Genomic DNA, 23,784 nt, shown 5'->3' on the forward strand with positions numbered 1-23,784 from the left:
AGAAAGGGCAACTCAATCATCATCTTCAAGCCTTTCTTTCTCTTCTCTGATTAACATACTTGAAGAATTAAGAAATTTCAACCTAATTATAAGGGAATTACATAGATAGCATGGGCATTTTAGCATTCTTTGAAACTTCCAACTCTAGGAAAAGCAAATGTTAAATCTCAGGAAGCCTTGCCAATAAACTAGTTCTTATGATATATTTGGAAAAGGTCAGAATTACTGTCAGAACTTTGAAAAATAATATAGCTCTAGAACTGATAGTTACTCTTGCTGTGATTGTCAAACGCATAGCAAATGAATGGAGAGTCCTGGTTAATTATTTATGGAACCTTGAAAAAATATATATGACATAAGAAAAAAATTCAAACAGTTTTCATAAAGGAAGTAAACGTGGTGACTCTTGGCACTCTTCTGGCTTCTATTTGCTCCAAGGTGTGAGATAATTGTCAGCATTTATCTTTCCTAAACAATATCGTGAATTAAGATCTATGGAATAATTTCAGTCCTCTAGATTATGGTGTAGTGCAGTGGATATGTTACTTGTTTTATACACAGAATTACAAGAAATGAGTTGGCTATCGAAATGATGACACAGTGAAACTCTCTGTAGACACTGAGTCAGTTAATCCAAAACCTTTTTAAAGGGGTGAATTATAAAAAGGTGATACAAGCATACTTGACACATTTTATTTTAACTCAACCTACAAAAGACTTTTCTGTTGATGTAGGACTGAGGTCTCTTCATTGCGTGTGGAATCACTGGCTACAGTTTGACACGATTTTTTTGCATAAGAAATCCATAATTGATTGATTATGGATTTTTATGTTTTGGTTTCTTTACAGTGGAATAAGAACTTAAAGACTTGTAAAATAATTTGGGCAAAGAGTCCTTTTATATTTTTATCATTGTTTTTCCAACTATCCTTTAGAAACTCACTTTTATGACTTTATGTAGTCTTTCTAATATGTTAAACTTAGTTTTTTTAAAGCTATATTTTTGCACTTATAAGGTAATTGTATATGTAATAATTAAATTGTGTAGTGATACATGTTATAAGTACGATTGATGTAACCAGGTTCAAGTTTGTGTTTATAGCCAGTTCTGTATAAACGTATAACTTGAGTAATGGGACATAGTGGTTCAGTGCTTTGGGCAGCTCATAAGTAAATTTGACCTCCTTAAAAATATTTAGCATTTTTAGGGGCGCCTGGGTGGCACAGCGGTTAAGCGTCTGCCTTCGGCTCAGGGCGTGATCCTGGCGTTATGGGATCGAGCCCCACATCAGGCTCCTCTGCTGTGAGCCTTGCTTCTTCCTCTCCCATTCCCGCTGCTTGTGTTCCCTCTCTCACTGGCTGTCTCTATCTCTGTCAAATAAATAAATAAAATCTTTAAAAAAAAAATATTTAGCATTTTTAAATTTCTCTCCAGATAGTAGCATCACTTCAGAAGTATTGTCCAATTTATTCCCCATGCCGATGGAATGAAAGTGCATATCACTAGGAGATACAAGACTGGAAGCATTGCAGCAATGTGGTACCATGCTGAGGGCTACATAAAATGGAAAAAACTCTATTACTTAAAAAACACTTTAGGCAGCGTTTTGTGTGGTTTCATCAACTTATTAATGAATCCACTAAAAAGAAATGGTATGATGAGTTCATGAAACTAAAAAGAAAATATTCTTGAAACAAAGTATAATGAAATATGTATACATATATGTGCCTGTATTTGTACCTATAACAACTTACATATATACATGCATTCTATACATGCATGCATTATATATGCATGTATATTTATAATATGACTTGGGAGATAACGTGATTGTAGTTCAAAGTTTGGATTCTAGACAAGTCATCTGCACCAACTGACAGCTATATGAGCTTGGGCATTTAATTGATCTGCCTCAGTTTTCTCATCTTTAAAATGGAGATAATAATATTGCCTACCTCATTAAAGAAGCTCATATCTGTAAAGTACTTGGAATAGTGCTATGAATAGTAATACTAGTATATAAACTCTGTGCGCATGTGGACGGAGAAACCATATGTATGATCCAGGAATGCTTGTAATGCTTTGAATTTTCGAGTTTAAGGTATGAAATACATTTCATAGCTTGACAGAATTTATCATTTTGAGCCTGTACCAGTCATCTATGCTACATTAATGGAGTCTATGGCAGAACTCCTAAAGCTGATAAAGAATATCATCTCTTAATACATTCACCCATGGACAGCCTCAGATATTCTGTCAACAGAAAAACAAATATTATGACTGCCTCTTTTCAGAACAGCATCTCCATATCTGTGTTGAATTGAATAATATGGTTACTTTAAAGGGCACAAAAGACATGGTATTTGCCATGCCAAAAATAGCATACCTCATGACAAATTCTAAAATGTTCCTGTAGCCAACTGAAATGGTATTCTCTTGTATTCCTAGTTGCAATTTCTGATATAACCCACTGCTACGTTGACTGCCAGTACATGGTAGTGATCTTGATAACATTTCTGCTTTCATTTCAACTCTTGATTGGCCTTTAGCAGTCAGAGTAAGTGAGGCTGTCATTCCACCTCCCATCCTTATGAAATTGAATTTTATGAAAGAGACGTAACCTTCAGTTTGAGAGGTTTGATTGACATCTTCCATATGGCTGCCTTGCTGTAGTCAAAGAAATAGTTCCCTGAAACCTCTGCGGGTGCCTTCATTCGAAGAGAACAGATGGGAGGAGACGAGGCTGGGAAGACACCAGAGTGCACCAGAATGCAGACACCATTATGACATTCACCTCTGTCCCCTGAGATGGTATGCGCACATCCGTCTCCAGTCCTGTTAAATACCCAGGATCTGCTTAACAGAGGGCACTAATGATAGTAACAGTAACGGCATTATTAGTTCACTGCCTCGAACTGGGGAGGCCAGGAGTATTGGGGTCGCATTTTACCTCATTTTGAATTCTCAAAATAAAGATCTATACAAAGATAATAAGTATTTATTAAGACCCAAAGTGAAAGCTGCCTAGACTTTGCTTCTCTCATAAGGATATATGAGGCATGTTTTTGGACTCTTTTATCAGTTTTACAGGAAAAAAAAATATATATATATATGCATTTTTACCTAGTTGACAAATTTGAAATTCTCCAGATGGCAGCTTTAATATGTTTAATATGATTGTGCTGTTAAAAAATAGCAATAGAATTTTCTCTAGAGAAAGTCATTTGCTATGAGAAAGCAATACCATATGATACATGAAAATAAGAACATTGCAAGCTATTTTTGTTATTTGGCTTTTACCGAGCTCTCGATGAATTAAAAAAAAAAAGTATGCTGAGCAAACAGATGATACTGATGATGAACTTAGCAACTTATTTTGCCCAGTTCCTAAAGTCTCCTCTTAAAATATAGTCAACCCATATCTCAGCGGTTTTTCTTCATGTTGGTAATATTAGCCACCTGGTGGTTTTTTATGTATACCTGCTACATGAGCAGTAGGAGATCTGGAAATGGATCAGAACAAGATACATGATCCATGGCAGGGGTGTCATTTGAACAGCCACACCTGTGCCCTCTTGAGAGTTTTGAGAATTTCTGCCCTAAGAACCATTTCAGATACTAGGTATCTTCTAGTATAATTGTAATTCTTCCAGACACCGTGACAATGGATTAATCTCATCACCAGTTCCCAACCCCACACCTCTCTGGTGCCTCAGACTGTGCTTTGCATCACCCAGCACTTACAGTGTGCCATCAGTGCTTGTAGATATGTGATTCCAAAGTCCATGGCAGCGGTCTTCTGCACTGTAAGCAGTTTCTCCCTATGTTATGAATATTTATCCCATTTGTGTATTGGCCTTGGCTTGGATAAGTTAAGACTTTGTTGTGGAGATACTGGAAATTTCAAGGTCAAATGGTTGCATTAAACTTTCTAATTCATACCTGTCATGTGCTTTGTGTGAGCCATGAAAGTTACCCAGAACAGCTGTCATTTTGATGTGTTCTGATTCTTCTGAGAGGGAGATTTCCATTGAGTAAAATTATTATGGACTCTGTGGAAAAATCAAAACAGTGATCTACCTACCAAGACGACCTGGGCTTTGAGCTTTTTAGTTCATTTCCTATAAGTATAGGGAGACCTAAAACTCTACATAGATGTCATTTTATTGTAACTTTGCAGGATTACTAGTCTACTGACTGCATCAGTGGTATAAATTTTCAGCTTATTTTATTTTCAGAACGATTCTGTCCTTACTATAAATTTGTCTATAGAGAGAATTGTATAATTTGTAAAAATAGAATAACAGTAATAATAATTATTATACAAGGTTATCATAATTATGTGAGTTTACAAGCCATAGAGCTATATATAAAAACAGTTATTACTGTATGTATAATTTTATCTTTTATCTTGTATAAAGAACCTCTTATGTTACTTGCTTGTCAAATTAGGAATTATTTGGTAATAAAGTAGAAATGATACCCTAATATTTTTGATAACAACAACATAAGGTTGTGGTATGTTATGGTTCTAGTATATTCTAGTGCACTGCTAAATAGTTTGTGGTTGAAAACATGCACATTGAAGTTGGAATGACTAGCTCTATAATCATGATCTTGGTCATGATATCAGTTTCCTCATCTGTACAGTAAAGGTAATGGTAAATAATCATTGTAGAATGCATGATTTAAAAGTAAGCATTAACTAAAATAGCATATTAAAGTCCCTATCCTAATGCCTGAGATATAATTAAGTACTCAATTTTTAATAATTATTGTATCAGAATCCATACTCACTATTCAGTCAGAGGGGTAAGATTTGTGTTATAAGGAGATATTAAGTTAAAAAATGTTAAATCCCTACTACAAAACATCAAATAATATATAACAATTTCACACACATACACACACGCAGTTTAGCATATGAACATACAGATGAGGCAATTATATGACTGGGTAGGTTCAGTTCAGCAACAAACAATATGATTTGTGCTCTAGTGTCAACTTGTGCTACTTTTTTTGGATAATATATTTTTAAAAATCTAGTATAATATGCTAGTCATCAACTTGTCTTTTGATAGCATGAATGTTAACTATGAAATGGTTATAAATTACTATGCAGAATGAACATCTGTGGGAAATAATAAATGATTCTGTTATCACAACATCTAGAATATTAGCTGGCATATGCAGAATTATGTATAAATGGCATTATTACACAAAATGGTTGGAAAAGTCCTAAAATATACTACTTAGCTCTGATGTGGGTCAATTAAATGGCCCTATTAATTTAATCTCAGAAATATGTGATTGACTGTATTTCAGTAAAAAATCTGTAAAGAAATACCATGGACTGTTTCAGTAATGCAGCTTATAAGAAAATGCACTTATGTAAGAAAATATTGTTTTTATTTAGTTTCTTTGAGTTTATGCCAAATCTTTCCCGTTATTTTCTTGAAAATCTTTACTGTGCTTAACTGTATGGAGACACAGTTTTTTAAATAAGGTGAGGAGAGAGAAAGAAAAACATGGAAGAAATTGTGATATCTGAAGCCCATGCTTTTACATAGCACTACAATAGACTAGATACATGGGGTGTTGAATCAGGCAAGAAAAAATTCATTGAGGAAAACCTTCCCCCCCCCCGATAATTGAGGCTGTCCATGTCTACATGTTATGATTTGCATTCGTGACCAATAAAATAAGAAATATCTGATCATCTCTAACTTAAATATTCTGGCAAGACCATCGATCTAGAACATTTGTACTAAAATACCAGTGTCTGAACTTGTAATGTGTTGTTAAAATAGGAATTAATTAGCAGCCATCTTAGGGTGCAACTTAGGCCTTGTAATAAATGTGTGAGCTATTAACTTTGGTCTTCCTGAAAATCATAAGAACAATGTACTACAATATGCCCATTTTGTAGATGAAGACACTGAGATTCACAGAGATCGGGTGACTTCCCATGGTTACATAGTGAGTTAGAATTTAAACATGATTTTCTGGTCTAAGGCTTGGGTTCTGAACCACTATGACATGTTGACTTCTATTATAACTGAAGCCGTTAGGGCCAGATCTCCTTTTGGGGGTGTTTTCGTTATTTGTTTTTGTGGTTTATTTCTTTGTTTTGTATTTAAAGAAAAGCAATTATGTGGGAGGAGACAGAAAATCCTTGGTTTAGTTGAAATAAGGTAAATTATTTTGTGACCCAACACCTTACCAAATACCTCACAGTTTTATTTTGTTCCCTTAGTGAATAAACACCCAACATACACACACACACACACACACACATACACACACACACTTGAAAACTGCAATTACTCAAGAGTTATTAAAACTTTTCAAGTAAAGCTCTGTGCTTGGCTCTGTCCATATCTTGCATGTATGATTATTATAGACCCTACTTCAAGTTTATTCTCTTCACTTCATATTTGAATCAGATCTTTTGGTGAGATGAAAGATTTGTGTCTAGTATATCTTCTGCAGATAATGTTTAAAAGCTGGCATGTATGTTCTCACTTATCCAATATGAAAAATATAGAGAATCTTAAGCTGGGAGTATCATTGATAATATTCATACAGAGTTTTGCTTTGTGATACTCTGGTATTTTAGACAATATCATAAAGACCTCAGCACTTCAGCAATGTCGTAAAGACCCAGAAAACCTCTCAAGTCTTTACAGTTTTCCTGGGGATTGGCTTAAAAAGAAGAGAAGGCAACATGGGGCATCCTTTATGATTCTGGAACAGACAGTCCAGATTATGTTCAAGATTACAATACAGCATAGGAGACTGAAGGGGAGGGTAAGTAACCAGAATGTAGATGAGATCTAGTGTGGTGAGACATACTGAATAAATACAGGCATAAGAACTGGCAGCTTTACCAAAGTGGGCAGACAACCAAGAAAGAGAAGATGCAGCAAGGGGTCAGGCATAGGAGAATCATGAATCCTAGCCAAGATCTCAAAGCAGGCATAGAAAGAGCAGAGTCCTGTATGGATCAAGGAGTCAGTACCAGAACCACTTCCTTATCTCCTTCAGTGTTGTTTTAAGTTCTCTATGAGGCAAGAAACAAAGAGCAGATACAACTAGGAACAAGAAATTGACCAAACTTGACTGGAATGTAGGAAAAAGTCTCTGCAATGTCTGTTGACATAATTCTGATAAACAGATGGCTAAAAGAGGTTCTATCTAGAAGTTTATGTAAACTTTCATAGTCCTAGGGATGAAAGAAGAACTTTGGGCCCATTCTGGGAGCTGTTACACCCATTTCAATTTTCATCATGATTTCTCCACAATTTGTACTTTATTAACTTTTTAAAAAAGATTTTATTTATTTATTTATTTGAAAGATTGAGAGAGAGAGAGAGAGAGAGAGAGAGCACACGCTCACTGGGGGAGGAGTGGAGGCAGAAGACAAGCAGACTCCGTTCTGAGCCGGACTCAGGGCTTGACCCCACAACCTTAAACCAAGAGTCGGACGCCCAATGGACTGAGCCACCCAGGCACCCCAGTGTTTTATTAACTTTTGACAAGCTTTGTCATTTCCCTGAAGTTCCCTTGGACAACACAGAGGGACTTTAAATGGGAGAACTCTACTTGCCTAGCATCCCAGTCTATCTTCTCTCTCCCCAGAGACCTGAGTGTGGAGGCAGTCTGAAAGTGTGGGTTCCTTAAGGAGAGTGAGGACAGTGAAATGGGAGAAGATACAGAGAGAACAGGTGTGCCCGTAGACAAATTTGATTTCAATCTATAATTTAGTACTAGAAACAATTTGGTTTTTCCTAACCTTTAATAACACACTTAAATTTCTTCTTAAAATCAAGGAACCCATGTTCTAGCATGACAGAATCAAAAGGCCATTTTTTTTCCTCTCAAATTCTGTGTATAAGTTTTATTGCATATTAATTGTAAGTACTTGAAAGTTACATTTTAAGGACATAAAATTACAGAAATATTTGACATAAAACTTTATTAAGAAATCTTAGTAGTTATTAGCAAAATGTGGTGTCTCAAGGAAAACGATTCTGAGTCCCACCAGTTGAAAACAGCTAGCTATAAACGTCCAGTTATGGCTTTTAAAAAAATATTTTAAAGTGTTCATTCATGTGTAATTGCCTTGTTAATAAAGTTAAATGGCAATAGCTACCTAGGAAATATGAGCAATTCTCAATTTGCTATGCAAACATTTGAAGCACACTCGTTTCAGACTGAATACTCTCCTATTAAGAGGTCATACTTAACTTAGCAAATTATTTACTTAATTGGGCCCAGTTTTCCCAGATGTACATTGAAGACTGTGGAGTGAGTCCCTTCCAGTTTGAAAAGTCAATAAATACATTTATCCTAAAGGCATTTCATAGGTGCTTTTAATGAATATTTATTGTCATTGTTGGTAAGATGAATTCTACTTAATGTACTTTTAAGAAAGGTTTTTGAAAAGTCTTTCATTTGAAGCTTACTCTGCTAGATAAACAATGACTACTAAAATGCATGTTTAGTATAATGCAAAAGAGAGGAGTCATTTTCATGTTTAAACAGGATGAATATGTATATCGAAGAGAATTAATAACACTTTTTATAATATTAGGGATTTTGCAATCAGAATTTTCATCACGCTCAACATTTTCACTTCTGGGGATTTAGCCTATGGATGTACCAACACACATATACAAGGTTGTTTAATGCACTCAGGTGTGTTGTAGACAAAAATTGAAAACCAACTGAATATCTGTTAAGGAGTGCTGAAGTATAACAAGGTAGATCTATACATGTAGGATGTAGGGAAGCATCCACAAACCTCATGAAGTGTGAGGTAAAAAGCCACATCTACACTGCAATCCTATTTATGTAAATAAAATTATGTGAAAAAATTTCACACGTGTATATGACAGATAAACACCTATATGCTGGCATGTACATACAATATTTTCCTGAAAAGCTAAATACTTAATAGTGCTTCCCCAAATTGACACAGGCTGCTTTTGGGGAAAGGGAATAGGAATGATGGTTTCTTCAAATTTTGTTAAGTGCTTAAATGAATGGTGTATCTTATGTTTTAAGGCTGCTGCAACCTCTATAATAGAGATAGAGAAAAAGATAAAATTAAGTTTTGGGTCAGTTTATCCGTACAACACTTTCAAATACAATTTTATTCAATCCAAACTGAAACTGTTGTAAAAACAATACTAAATTTCAAGTAGGGATTTTTCCTAGGAAGAAAAGGATAATTGAACATGGCAAAAACTATCAATATAAACAATCATATTAATGATATAAAAGAAAATAATAAAGTGATTATCTCGGTAGATGTAGAAATAATAAATGATAAAGATTAGCCTCTATTTATATTAACAAATAGAAACTTCATAAATAATAGTATTGTAAGAGAACAGAATTCTTTGTGGAAAGCACCAAGTTATGCATTAATAATAGACGACAATCTAGAAGCCAAGCACAAAGAACTAAATTTATATAGAGCTAAACAGACAAGCATGAAAGAGACTTACTCCATTTATTTTTTTGTTTGAAAATGACACATAGAAACAACAGCAGTACAATCCCCAACTTACAATAGTTTAACTTACTATTTTTTGACTTTACAATGGTGTGAAAGCAATATGTATTCACGAGAAAGTTGCCTCAAATTGTGAATTTGGATATTTCCCCAGACTAGTGACATGCAGTGTGATCCTCTCTAGTTGCACTGGGCAGGAGGCAGGGAGCCACAGCTCCCAGGTAACTATACGGTCACAAGGGTGAACAACCAGCACACGTCCAGTCATTCTGTAGCCATACAACCATTCTGTTTTCACTTTGGGTACAGTATTCAGTAGTTTACATGAGATAGCCAACACTTTATTATAAAATAGGCTTCATGCTAGTTAGTGTCGCCCTACTGTTTGCTAATGTAAGGGTTCTGAGCACATTCAAGACAGGCCAGGCTAAGTCAGGATGTCTGGCAGGTGAAGTGTATTAAATGCATTTTTGACTTATGATATTTTCAGCTCCTGATGGGATTATCAGGACATAACCCCATTGTAAGTCAGGGAAGATCTGGATATGTTTCTCAAGGCCATATACATATATTTGTATTCCAAGTATGGAAAGGACATACAGCAAATATATTACAGAGGGTCTAGTAGGAGAAGGGAGAATAAACTGAGAACATGGGTTGAAGGAGACAAATAAGAAAATAAAATAAAACGAAAAAGGGAGCTTTGCCTTGACTAATGTCATGAATTGACAAATATGATCAAAGAAATTCTCTACATTATTTCACAATAAATAAGGTAAAAAGGTAGCACATATCCTGTAACCAGCATAGGCCTACAGCATAAACTGTGAAAGCTTTTTGGTTTTGGACTACGTTTGGTTTGGACTTTAGTTTTGGACAAGTCTGCAACGTAGGGACATGGCTCAGGGACCAGGCACAGAGCCCTATGTTTTTGGGGTTTTGTTGGTTTGTTTGTTTAACACTTACCACTTCTCAGACATCAGGAGAATCACTTAGCCACACTCCATCATAGAGTTCTTAATCTGAAAAATAAGACAGTATTGACCTCCCCGGGTTTTGTGCAGAATCAATGAAATAATACATGACTGGGGATTAGTGTGAATGCCTGTCGCACACTAAGTTTTAACTAATATTTGTTCTCCTGTCTCCATCCCCATCACCCTACCAGTGATTCCATAGTTAATATGCTTTCAGTTAGAAAAGAATTCATAGAAAAGACTGCAACTTTGTCTATATTTTGTTATTCCAGTTATTTTGAATTTTTCAGAAAATCTTCCCTCTCCAATCCCAGCTCTAAATTACAGAACCTGTGATAAAACTACTTATGATGGCTAATAGGGCCAATCAAAAACAGGGTAAAAGCAGAAATATTATGTGAAGAATTGCACATTAACTTATTCAGTCTGCATAACCTTGTAAGTAATGTTTGATGAAAGGATTAGTTTTGTCATAAAAAAAAAAGACTAATACATGTTGATGTAACTTCATTTAGCCATGCAGGCTTAGCAAGTATATTATCATCTATATATTTTTTATAATTAACGATGGTGCTATTTTCTTCCATAATTGGTGCATTTATTGAGAGATTTCCCACTGTTTGACTAATGCATTTCATCCTCTCTACTTTTTCCCTGCTGTGTCCCCACAGTCATGATGCTCAAAATTTATAGAGTTTAGATTCCTCTTGCTGCTGTTTACATTCCTACTTACTGTTTATTCATAGGATCAAGATAGAGAGTTCTATGTTGGAGTGAGCTTTTATACAGACGATTAGCAATGGGGCTCTGAGAAAAACCACTTATTTTTTTGGTACCATTAATGGAGTCAAAAACAAGGCATACATAATACTGCCTAACACCGCAAATGGGTCTCCTTTATGTGAAACGTTGACTGCATGACAGCGGTTGAAGGAATGTTTCATCAGAAGGCAGTTCGAGGTTTATGAATCTGTAGTCATGTGCCATGTTATTTACATTCCACTTTTTGCAACGCCGGTGGATACTGTGGATTTAGGATATGCAAGGTAAAACAGACCTACATTCTCTCTTTTTTTAATCACCGCCAAGACTGAGTGAAATGAAGATTTGACAAGGCTGGATTACCATTACAGCCCTTACAGGGTACCTAGTGTGCTTAGGAAACAGAAGTGTTCTGCAAACAGTTGTCATGAATATATTATCTTTTTCAATGCCTGATGGGAAAATGTGCTCTGCAGCTAGAGAAGTGCAGTGGGAATAATGATCATTCAAGAAATCTTCTAAGTGAGCTATAGGTATTTAATTTAAAAGCACACTATTTTGAGAGTTGGTATGTCCTTCTGACAAGAAATATCTTTAAAGCATGGTGATGTTAGTAACTGAAGGGTTTTAAAATCCTTTTCCTTTAAAGCCTGGCTTGAAAAAAAAATTGTTGAATCTCTATGTGGAATATCATCAGGTCCTTTCACAGTGTTTTACTCCGAACAGTTGATTATCATTCCACCTGAGGGAAGGCAGGAAGGATAAATCTGAGTTTAACTCACTGTTCCCCTTTTGCTTTGTTAGATCTGATGAGAGACTTGATAACTATCCAGGTTTTACTTCTTAATATCAAATGGCACTTCTGGATGGTGGCAGGTCTTGTTTGGCTGACTGGCTGGTTGGTTGGTTGGTTGGTTGGTTTTGTTTTTCTTCTCTCACTCCTTAGATTTGTACCTATGTCTTAATTGTGAAGTTGTAAGCACATATCAATGTAGGAGAATTTGAAATTCCTTGCTTTTTGAGTTCCTTGCTTTTATAACAGTGATGCTTTATTTTTATTTTTGTTTCCCCTTGTTTAAATGTCCTTTTTACGCCCTTTTGCCCATTATATAGGTAACTGAGTATGACAAAAAAGTCATGTGTAATTTATAATCCAGTACTATTTGTGGTAAGAGGACCCTAGACACTAGTCAAAATCATGCATTTTACAAATAAGAAATCAGAACCCCAGAGAAGGGAAAGACTTAGCTAGGGGACTACAGCTGTTTAGAGGCAGATCTAAGTCCAGAATCCTAGTTGGTTGACCTGCTGACAAGTTATTTTTCCTCTACATCAGTTCCCTTTGTTTTATTCCTAACTCGTATAATGACATTTGAGCAGATCCTAACAGCAAACCCTTTGTGTGGACTTTGCAAACTTGCTGGTTAATGAATCCAAGTGTTAGACAGTGCATATGACAATATAATTTATCCTGTAACTTCACAGATGATATCCTGTGAATATGGCTTGATTCCTCTACAAAATCATCCCTAAAAGAATTGTAGCTGTCTATGGATCTAGCGTTTCTTTGAAATATACCTGAAAATGTCAGTCTCACTGTTAAAGACCAATGCCAGATAGAGTAACACAGTTATAATAGCTAATTATAATGCAATGTGATCCTTTTTTTTCTCTCTCTCTCTTTCTCACCACTGTGCTTATCTATATATCCTGTTTTGCTATTTTAGGTTTGTGTGCTGGAGAGGCAAATATTTGACTTCCTTGGATATCAGTGGGCACCTATCCTGGCAAATTTTGTACATATTATTATCGTCATTCTTGGTTTATTTGGAACTATTCAATATAGACCTCGTTACATAACAGGAGTAAGTACCCTTCCTGCTTCTTTAAAAAAAAATTGAAATAAAGATGCAAACTACAAATGTCTTGAAAATTTATATGTATATCCTCTCCTTTAAGTACTATTAGGTTGTTTTCCTAGTTTCAGATTGCATCTACAGTAATTGAAAATGTCAAGTTTACAACACTTGACAGTGAATGTAATCAGATTGTGTTTTCATAAATTATACTTCCAGCAAGTATCCTATTGTAATTAAAAACAGAACTATGCCCCTATATTTCCAAGCTATAAGATTGTGGCCTTTGAATTAACAGATTCTGATGGGAATTTTCCCCAGTTTCAATAATCACATTTTATAAATTGAATAAAGATAGTTTAAAATCAGTACAAATGAATATATAGTTTTGATGTCAAAGTATTTACATATATTGGGGTTATTATTTGATACATTTGTAAGCCAGAAGAGTCTGGACCATAGTCTCTATATTTTCCATAATTCTTTTTGGTTCAGAGGAAGTATTTTGCATCTCCACTCAAGTTAAACTTACTTAACATAAAAGTGAAATCCGACTGTGTTGCAGTTGCTATGGGAACCATAACTTAGAATTTTTTACTTTTGTGTGTGCCTCAGATCTCAGCTATAGCTCTTCATTAATGTAGATTTTTTTTAGCTTCATCATTTTTTTCTCTTCTATTTTTGACAAAGGAAAAGTCTATAAGCATTTATTTAAAATTATAAAGCAATTTTGTGGTAAAGGAATATATATAAGCTCGTGCATCTAAAGCTCTGTCTTATTCAACACAAACCAGCAAGCCTTCTCAGGTTTCACAAAGGCCTCCTTCGCATAAAAGATGCCCTCTTCTGACCTGTTGTCTCAGTCATCTGGAACCTAGATAAAGCTCACTGGGACTGAATCAGACAATGTTGTGACAGCTGGACCAAGGGATCCACTGTCTCTGGCTGAGGATGCGTGAGAAACTCATAGCTTTCTTCTCTGGGTGCATGCCCAGAAATGAGTGCATGTCCCCTCTAAGGGTATATAGCCGGGTAGATCATGTAAAAAGTACAATGTGTTTTGTTGCAGGGTGAGGTTTTTCAATACACAAGATATGATAGTACCATTGACTTTCTTATATGAATTGTAATACAATCCAATATAGGGAAAATAGTACAGTGATTGGGAGTGGGTCTTCTGAAGTCATAATACCAGGATTGAAATCTTGTATCTGCCAATTTTTTTTTTAATTTTTAGACAAGCATGACCTCACCAATTTTTAGTTTTCCTACTTTTAAAATGAATAATGATACTAACTAATAAGATTAACTCATAAGCTTCAGTTAATTAATTATAAGCCATTATATGAAAGATTCTTAATTTAACTGTTCCTTTTCATTAGACTTTAAGGGTCCTCTGTGATTTTATTTGTAAAAACAGCATTGCTCTGAGTATAATCTTATAACTATGTCATCTCCATTTCTGATAAAGTTCTTGGAATAAAAATCCAGATGTGGATCAAAATGTTTGAACAGTTTAAAAACTCCGAGGTTTGTTTGGAGGTATAAATGGAATATCCTGTAAAATGTCCTTAGCACAATGCTTGGTATTTAAAAAGTGGTCAACAAAAGTTAGCTATAATATTTTTCTCCTGATTGTTATTATTATTTGAAATGATACTAAATTGTATGAACTAGTGATAGGCTGGCAAACAATTTAAAATAGAGCAAGATGTTCTAAGCTATTGGTTGAACTATTTTTTTTCCCTTTTATTCCACGCTGCTACAACTCTTTAAACAATTCTGTAGGATTTCAGTGTATCAAATTATAATCCCATCCCTTTAGATAAAATACATACCCACAAATCTTTTCAAGACAGGCTGTTCGCTGTAGCATAAGCTGAGAATTAAGATGCCATGGGACAGCTTCAAGATTGTTAGATATTTTACATAGCTAAGAGTCTCTGAAATCTTTCTGAGGTCTTAAGAGTGGGTCTTAGAGCTACATCTTTGATTTGATCTCGACTTGCAAACAGCATTCTGAATTTCATCTTTTCCTTGAGACAGTGTCTTGGAAAACCTCTTGCCAGCTGAAGATGCTGTAAATGTGAAATCTTCGTTTTCCAACTCAGCAAGCCCTGAGTTGGAAATAAGTTCTCTAAATTTTGCTTAAAAACTGAATTGTTCTCTCTTTTGCTAATCTCTCTCTTACAATTATCATATTATGTGTAGCTAAAAGGTGACCACACTGTCAACTAATTTCTTGGAAATCCCCTTAGCCAGATCCACAAGTTGATTGGCATATTTTCTCTCTTCCTAGTATTGCAGCCAATAGTCAAGCTCACTGTTCTGATAGTAATTTATTATGAATCCTTTTTTCTCCATTCCTCAAAAATGACTTCCTTACTGTCCTTCCTGTCCTCAGAGAGAGTCTCCTCACTGCCCTTCTTGCCTCTACCTGCTACCTTTCTCCAAACGAATGCTGTGTTTTAGGTTTATGTTATAGTATCATTTCAGTTTTGGTACCTTCTGTTCTGGCTGTTTCTGTGTATTTTCTGTATAACCAACTTCTGAATAATCAAATTAATGGAATCTAATGTCCATGATGCCATGTTAAAGGTCAAAAGTCGCTTCAAGAAAATAGAGAATTCGCATAAGATTTTAATTTACCTAAAGTTGACAAAAGGAATTACAATTAAAAGAAATTTGAATTGAATCACAGATGCCAGAAATTCTGATCATTGAAGAATCTGTGTTTAGCAGAAAAATGCATAACTGGGGGCAAGCCATAAATAACGATAATGTATTGTTACACTTAAGTAATTTCCAAAGGCTCTCTGTGCACTGGAGACTCAGATATGAACAGTGAAATTAATCTTTCTCCCCCCTAGATATGTAGGCCTTTATTATTTCTTTATCTGCCAATTTATGTTTTTGCAATATAAAACAATTCAGTTTAAAAATAGAGATAAACTCATAATTTCACAACTGGAAGTTATTATTAATATTTATGCGTATTTCCTTCATGTATGTGCAAATGAAATGTCAGATTCTGATACATCTCATATAGGTCTTCATCTCTTTAACATTATAGCAAACAATTTTAAATTCATACAGCTATTCATTTAATCTTTTACAGTATTAATATATCATACTATATAATATATAACATATATTACAGGATGTTATATATTATATATTATATGATTTCCTTGTTTTTATGATAAATAATTCCATATAATCATCTCCATAAAAATACTCTCCTCTTTATTTGTGATTTCATCCCTTAGGAGAAATATCTCAGTATAATTAAATAATATGAACAGTTTTAAAAAGGTTTTTGGTATATAATTGGCAATTACCTATCCAAAATTATTTTACTGAATTATCCTCCCACAAATGTACAGCAGAGTCTAATTTACTGTACTCTTGCTGACCTTGAATATTATCTGTTCTCTCATTTGTCAATCTGATAGGAGAAAAAATATCATTTTTGTTTTGAATTACATTTCTTATCTTGACAGAGTTGGACTTCTTCATATGTTCATTAACAATTTTCCACTTGTATATCCTTTTTGGGGGGATTGTCTTTTGTTTTGGATTTACCTTTGCTCACTTTTTCTTTGGAGACTTAGTGTTTAACATAACAGCTTTTATATATCATATAGTAAAGATATTTATCCTTTAAATATCATCCATTTTTATTTTGATGTTTATTATTTGTCTCTTGTTATACTCCCTGTGCCTTTGTGGTATCTTCTATTGCTCTAAAAATTATAATATTTAGAGGTGTCTGGGTGGCTCAGTAGGTTAAGCATCTATCTGACTCTTGATTTCTGCTCAGGTCATGATCTCAGGGTCTGTAGGCTTGGACCCTCGTGTCAGTCCCCACGCTCAGCAGGGAGTCTGCTTGAGATTCTCCCTCTCCCTCTGCCCCTCCCACACACTCTTTCTCCCACTCTGTCTCTCAAATAAATAAATAAATCTTTTTAAAAAATTATAAAATTTGAGTATCATTTTGAAAAGCATAATGATAAGTCTTAATTTAGTTTTGTTTCCTCTACTAATCTTTTTTCTCCTAAGAGTGAAGAAGAAATATTTAAAAATTTAAAACAGGTAACTAAAAAAAGAACTCACTAGTACCCTTTTAGGGTCTCTGGCATTTCAAGGAATATAATATGATGAAGGAAAATGAAATAGATGATTTCAATTCTAAGCAAAGGAGATCTGAACCCAGAATCCATAGAAAGCCTGTGTATTGTATAATTCTTGACCACATCAAATCTCCCAAAAAAGGCCTGGTTAACTCTGACAGAATAATTTATAAATGAATACCTATGAATGACTCCCATGAAAGCATTTCCTCATGTCATAAATGGAATTGTCCAGCACATATTCAGTTGGACTAAAGATACTGGCAAGCAGGATGTGATTGATATTCCCTTTATCAATGACCAAAAATGTTAATAAGTTGCACTGCTCTAAGTCTGAAGTAATTTGAGGAGTGTGTAAGTTCCTAACTGCTAAAGGCACAGCAATTTTCTTGGTGACATTACCAGAAGATGTGTTGCTGTAATGGCCAAAAAGATTTCTTTCTTTTTCCTTCCTTTCCACCTTCCTTCCTACCTTTTTTTGTATCTTTCTTGTGCATCCTTTCTCCTTTCCTCCCTTACGCCCCCCCCCCTGCACTGTTTCCTCCTATTTAAGTTATTTTGACGGAAAATATAATACCTTACTTAGCTTGGAGCCACTGGTTTGATCAAGGAAACCAGTCCTGAAACTAGAAATAAATTTAAAATAGCTAAAATTCCACTACTCTAATTTCATAAAAACAAAGAAGAGGACAGTGTACCAAGATCATAGTAGTATTTATAAGAATCAGGTTTTTTTTTTCTTTTTACCTCTCCCATTACCCTCTGTAGATGGTCCTAGACATCTTCCTCTACAATTCCTATGAACGTCATATTAATTCACACTCTGTCCAAACTCATATGCCTAGGAAATAGCAGAGTTAGGATGTAGACCCAGGTCCTTCTAACTGCCAAACCCCTGGACCCTTCATCCTCTGTACTGAATTGTCTCTTAGGAGCACACAGTACAGAGGGCCATGACCTATCTCACAAACGAAATCAAGTTTTGTTAAGTTATTGGAAAATTTAAAATCCGTCATGGCGTTTGCAATTTGGAGAGCATTTAGATTTTAAATTGTGATCTGCCATCCTCTATCAAGGATTATGTTTTTAGCTCTGTATTTAATGAGGAAACGACCTCGTGTCTCAAGAATTAAGAACAGAAAACCCTTAGTGATGGGTATTTTATTCTTGCAGAAGAACAGCATCACAAGGCATCCTTAATTTCCAGAAATAGTGATTTAGAATGGTGTTTTTTTTCTTTTATATAGCAATCAGCATTTTGATGATGATAATTCACATATATACACATCTGTACATATAATTTATATCTAGTTTATATTAATTAAGGACAAAGTATTTCTTCCCACAATTGTTATTGGTAAAGAGCTTCAAAGAATTGATGAATTTGTGTCTATGTAATTGAAAAAAAATACCATATTATATATTACCCATATCATTTGGTAAAATATGCAATAATGTATATTATCATATCTAGTGCTAGAGGTTTGCCATGATATCAGTTTAGACTGCAATAGCTAATCCTAAAATTAAATGAATAGAAATTATTAGAATAGTTTCCTGTTTTGTCATGGAAAAAAGCAAGAGATTAAAATAATGTGGTTAAAGCTAATTTGACAAAATAGGGCTGTGATGGCTAGAAAAAGAACCCAATGTTCATTCATCTTTATTCCTGGTGATTTAAGAATGATAGGTTAAACGCCTGTCTTCAGTTCAGGTTGTGATCCTAGGACCCTGGGATGGAGTCCTGAGTCCTAGGTCCTGTGTCAGACTCCCAGCTCAGCGGGGAGTCTGCTTCTCCTTCTGCCACCCCCCACCCTCGTAGTGCTTGTGCACATGCACACATGCTCTCTTGCGCAAAAATAAACTTAAAAATTTTTTTTAAAAAGGATGATGAACTATTAAACTATATCATTATATCCCTACTCATTCTTTCAAAATAGTAAAATAATTGAACACTCTTTTTAGTTAATATATTGATGTTTTAATGTTAATTTCTGACCATTTTTTAAGAACTACAGCTCAATTTGGGCCACTCTGTTTCCTTATTACAATTTTTAAAAAAATATATTACATATGCTTCTCAATGGGTATTGCTTTGTGAATTGACACACATCCTTCTTCCCGGTGAAGGTGAAGGCATGTCATCAAGAAAACAGCAGTGAAGCAGTTTCAGACAAGGCTCACATGGTTGACTTCCTTGATTTTCTTCTCCTTGAGCTAAAAGTAAAGTAACCGCATGTCATCTAGGGCAAGACCTGAGAGCCACATAGTGACTGAAGCGCCAAAAGACATGGGGCGCCTGGGGGGGGGGCTCAGTTTGATAAGTGCCAGACTCTTGATTTAGGCTCAGGTCATAATCTTAGGGTCCTGAGACAGATCCATGCCCACCACGGAGCCTGCTTAGGATTCTCTTTCTCCCTCTGCCCCTCCCCCCTCTACTATGCCTGTGCTCTTGTGCATTCTTTCTCAAAATTAAATAAATAAACAAAAGACAGATCTAAGGCCTATTTTGTAAAAACATTCTGATATGGGAATTTGGGAAATGTATACATACCTTAGAAGATCTGTGAAAGCAGATACTCACATAATTTGTATGGAAGAAAAAAAAACCTTCTCTAAATTTCTCGAATTTACTTTTTACTGATGATGGGACATGAGTTGAATTTTAATGGTGCATGGAGCTCAGGTCCCAACAGAGACTATAACCAATAGTAATAAATGAGAAGCACTTTGTATGTCCTATTTCCAGGTCATATGCTTCTTTATGTTTTCACTTATATTCTTTAATAATGTTACCTCCCTAAAAATTTGTAACTCCTTGCAGTCATTTCTAGGAAGTTATTAATCTATGTTCAAGCAGTTGCTTTGCCTCTTTCATTCAATTTTTCTTGGAGGAAAAAATATCCAAAAGAAAACTTATTGCAGCTAAAGCATTAAAAATGCACACTTTCTGTGTTCAGGACAGAAAATCAATGTAGATTAGAGATGAAGAGACTTGAGATAGTAGTAAATTAACAATGCTTCTAATGACTTAGAGTAGTTGTGAAAATAAGTCTTTCCCCATAAGCCTGCGAGGGGGATAAAAAAACACATCATTACAAGTTTTATGGATTTAGCCTGTAGTCCTAAAATAAATGTAATCATGCAACATGGTAAATGCAATTTATTCTCAAAAGGATGTGTTCCCTTGGGGAAGTGTGGGCTATTTGTTCTATAAGAAGATACTTTGTGCTCTCATTCTGGTGTTAGGCTGTGACTAAAGATTTATAGAATGTAGTAAATGTAAGTAATTACATTTTGACAGTCTAAATTCATGTTTGTAAATCATCTAATAATTTTCGGGAAAATATTTTGAAGAAGAAACATGTTGTGAAATATATGTGTATGTATTACTTTCCTGAAAAAAAAATCAAGTTAGTTCATGTAGATATTTTACAGAACCAAATACTAAAATTGGCTTTACAATAAAATAAAAGTCTTTCTCTTACCTCTCTCCAGCTGGTCCTGATCTCTTTATAATTCTTCTGGGATGGATAGATAGATAGATAGATAGATAGATAGATAGATAGATAGATAATCTATATACATAGAGAGTATACTTTAGAGGGTTTGTAAAAGCGAAATCATTTTCATCTGATTTACTTTTGGATCATAGTTTGTTTTTCCACCCCCTACCCTCTGCTAGAGTTTCTGGTTGCCTTTCTTTTTTATTTTTGTAAAAGAGAAGTGGACTTTTTTTTTCTTTTAGCTGTATCCTAAATATATTTTCAATTCTTACTCATTCTATCTACGGGTTGGTATTCATTTTACTGTTATTTTGGGGACACATTGCCTTCTTGTTTGAATTTAAACCATTTTCTTCATATTTGACCATGATATTATCTGTAGCTTTTTATTGTAATGGTATGCTCTTCTTCCCTGGAGATTTCTCTCATAGTACTCTCTCTTTTTGCTTTTACCTAAATTGGTTGCTCTCTGAGCCTCTTAGACATCTATCTTCCCTGCTCTGTTCCCTGAGTTAAATTTATTCTTTCTTAGATGCAATGTATTTTCTTTCTGATACTCTTCACACAACTTCCTGAAAAGGCATGTTGGCAAGGTAAACTTTCTGAATTTATTCTACCTTTACAGTTGAGTAATAGTTTTGTTAGATGCAGGATTCAGGGTTAAGAATCATTTTTCTTTAGGACACTGAAGCCATTGTTCAGTTGCATTCTAGGGAGCAGTGTTACTGATGGGAAGTCTGATATCAATCTGTTCTTCCTTCTTTCGTAGATAATTTCAGAAGAAGTTCTTGAAATATTCATTTTATCCTTCTTGTGTTGACATTTCAAAATGAGTTGTCTAAATGTGGACATAATTTAAAATTTTGTAGGTCTTTTGATTTGAAAAGACATGAATACTTCAACTCTGAACTTTGCATGTATCATTTTGATGATTCTCTATGCATTTGAACATTTACCTTTCTTAGGCTCAGATCATTTTATTTAACAGTTATTGTATATTATAGTTATTTGTTTATTTACTTAATTATTTAAAAATCTCTTTCTTTCTCTGGAAAGATAAATGCTTGGCTGGTTCTAAAAGTCAAAGTCGTAGAGAGATTATCTCTGTTCTCTGGCCCACTTTTAACATTCACTTTTGTTCACATGTTCCTTCCTTAAGTCTCCAGAACATACAGAATTCTTCCTAACTGTTCACCTTCCTTTGTGTCTGTTTCCCTGCTACATGGACAGTGGACTGCCAATTGTTCCACTCTTCTTATTAATCAATAATTATTAATATTATCAATTAATTGATTGATATATTATCAATTAATATACATATTAATCAATATATTGGTGTGGTGTTCCTCTTCCAGCAGTTGGCTGAAATACTTCTGCCACTAATGTTCTACTGCTAATAGTTGCAGCTGTCCATGTTGTATGCTTAACTTGCCTTTTTGTCTCAAAAGTATAGCAATAACCATTAAAGTGAATTAAACATGAAGATCATTTTCTTTTTATCAGTGAGATCTGTGATGATGACAAAAAAGTTGTACAAGGATGTGGAAATCTAATGATATCTATTTAATTTTATAGTCCCAGATTGCACTTCAAATATGTTAAATCAATTTATAATTACTGTAAAAGAGCCAAATCTTTGTCCATTTCTTGAGATGTTTATTTTCTAGTTAGTTTTTGCTTATAGATATTAACCTCTTTTGATATTATGAACAGCCTTCAATATGTATCGAACATTTCTCCACATCTCTCTTATGTATTTTTGTTTTGGGCACTTTGACCAAAATAACTATTATTTGAATTTTTATCTCAGAAAGTATTTATATTTTCCAAGTTTCCTGTCCTGGTAATGAAGATATACCCACCCTAAGCTATACTTATAATATCCTATATTATTTTCTAAGATATTTATTAATGTTCACAGTAAGCTTTTAATTAATCTGGAATATATTTTAGTATTTAATATTAAGTAGGACACCAACACTATTTTCTTCCATATGGGAAGCCATTTGTTCTACCATTTATTTTCTCAAATAATAGAAATATATTATTTGTTTATATGAAATTATCAAATGTACTGTTATTTTTTTCTCAATTTTTTTCTCATTCTCTTCCACTGATTTAGGATTTATTTGCATCCTATGTCACTACCTAATTCGTGATTATAATGGGTTTATAGTATTGTGCCAGATGGTAAAACAAGTCTGCTCAGTTCTTACCTCCCTTGGCTAGTCTCCAGCTTTTTTCCTTAATGTTAATTTAAAAATCATTATATTCAATTCAAAACTAAACAAAACCTATTAGGATTATAATTAGAATTGTGGGTTTTTTTAAATTAATTTGACAGAGGGATAATTTATGAAGTTTAGGCTTCTCATCCAAGAATTTAATGTCATTCTATTCTAATCTGTCTTGTTTTATTTTGATCTTCAATAAGACTTTGTAGACATTTCGTATAGATTTTGTGCCATTGTTGTTAAATTTATTCATGTGTGTTTTGTAGGTTTCATAACAATTGTGAATATTTTCTCCTAAGTTTTTATTATTAAGATGGAGAAAATATGTATTTTTGGCATATTTTTCATGTTTGAATTCTCTTATTAATATAGTAAAGTTCCTCTAGCATGTCTTGGGTTTTTTCAGGTAATATCTTTAAAGGAAAACTTTTGTCATTTATGTCTAAAATTAATAGTATTTATTTTATATTCTAATGTATTCACAAGATTCTCCAAGAAAGTGTTAAATATAAATGACAATAGCAAGACTCTCAGTCACATTCCTGAATTTAAAAGTAAGGATTTTAGTATTTTGTTATTTATTGTAAAATTGCTGTTTATTAAGTGGTCTTTATTACACTTAAGTAGTTTCCTCCAATTATCAGGAGTGGCAATATATTTTATTAAATATTTCTAAACCTACATTAATATAATATTTCTTTTTAAAAAAAAAATTTGGATGCATTCAGGTAGGTTGGTAAATGTCTTCTATTAACCCAACCTTCTTTTGCTAGACTATAACTTATTTGTAAT

At 34.1% G+C, this 23,784-nt stretch overlaps 1 protein-coding gene across 4 annotated transcripts in view; it reads left to right on the plus strand.

The window, feature by feature from the left end:
* The window catches only part of NKAIN2 (sodium/potassium transporting ATPase interacting 2), a 968,851-nt gene that overhangs the window by 428,874 nt on the left and 516,193 nt on the right, over positions 1 to 23,784 (plus strand). For all 4 annotated transcript variants that reach the window (XM_034669080.1, XM_034669081.1, XM_034669082.1 and 1 more), the window contains one exon: positions 12,991 to 13,128. In XM_034669080.1, coding sequence (XP_034524971.1) covers positions 12,991 to 13,128 — 138 coding nt within the window. The remainder of the gene's footprint in view (positions 1 to 12,990; positions 13,129 to 23,784) is intronic.

Source organism: Ailuropoda melanoleuca, chromosome 10 (assembly GCF_002007445.2).
Source record: "Ailuropoda melanoleuca isolate Jingjing chromosome 10, ASM200744v2, whole genome shotgun sequence".
NCBI classification, from domain to species: Eukaryota; Metazoa; Chordata; class Mammalia; order Carnivora; family Ursidae; genus Ailuropoda; species Ailuropoda melanoleuca.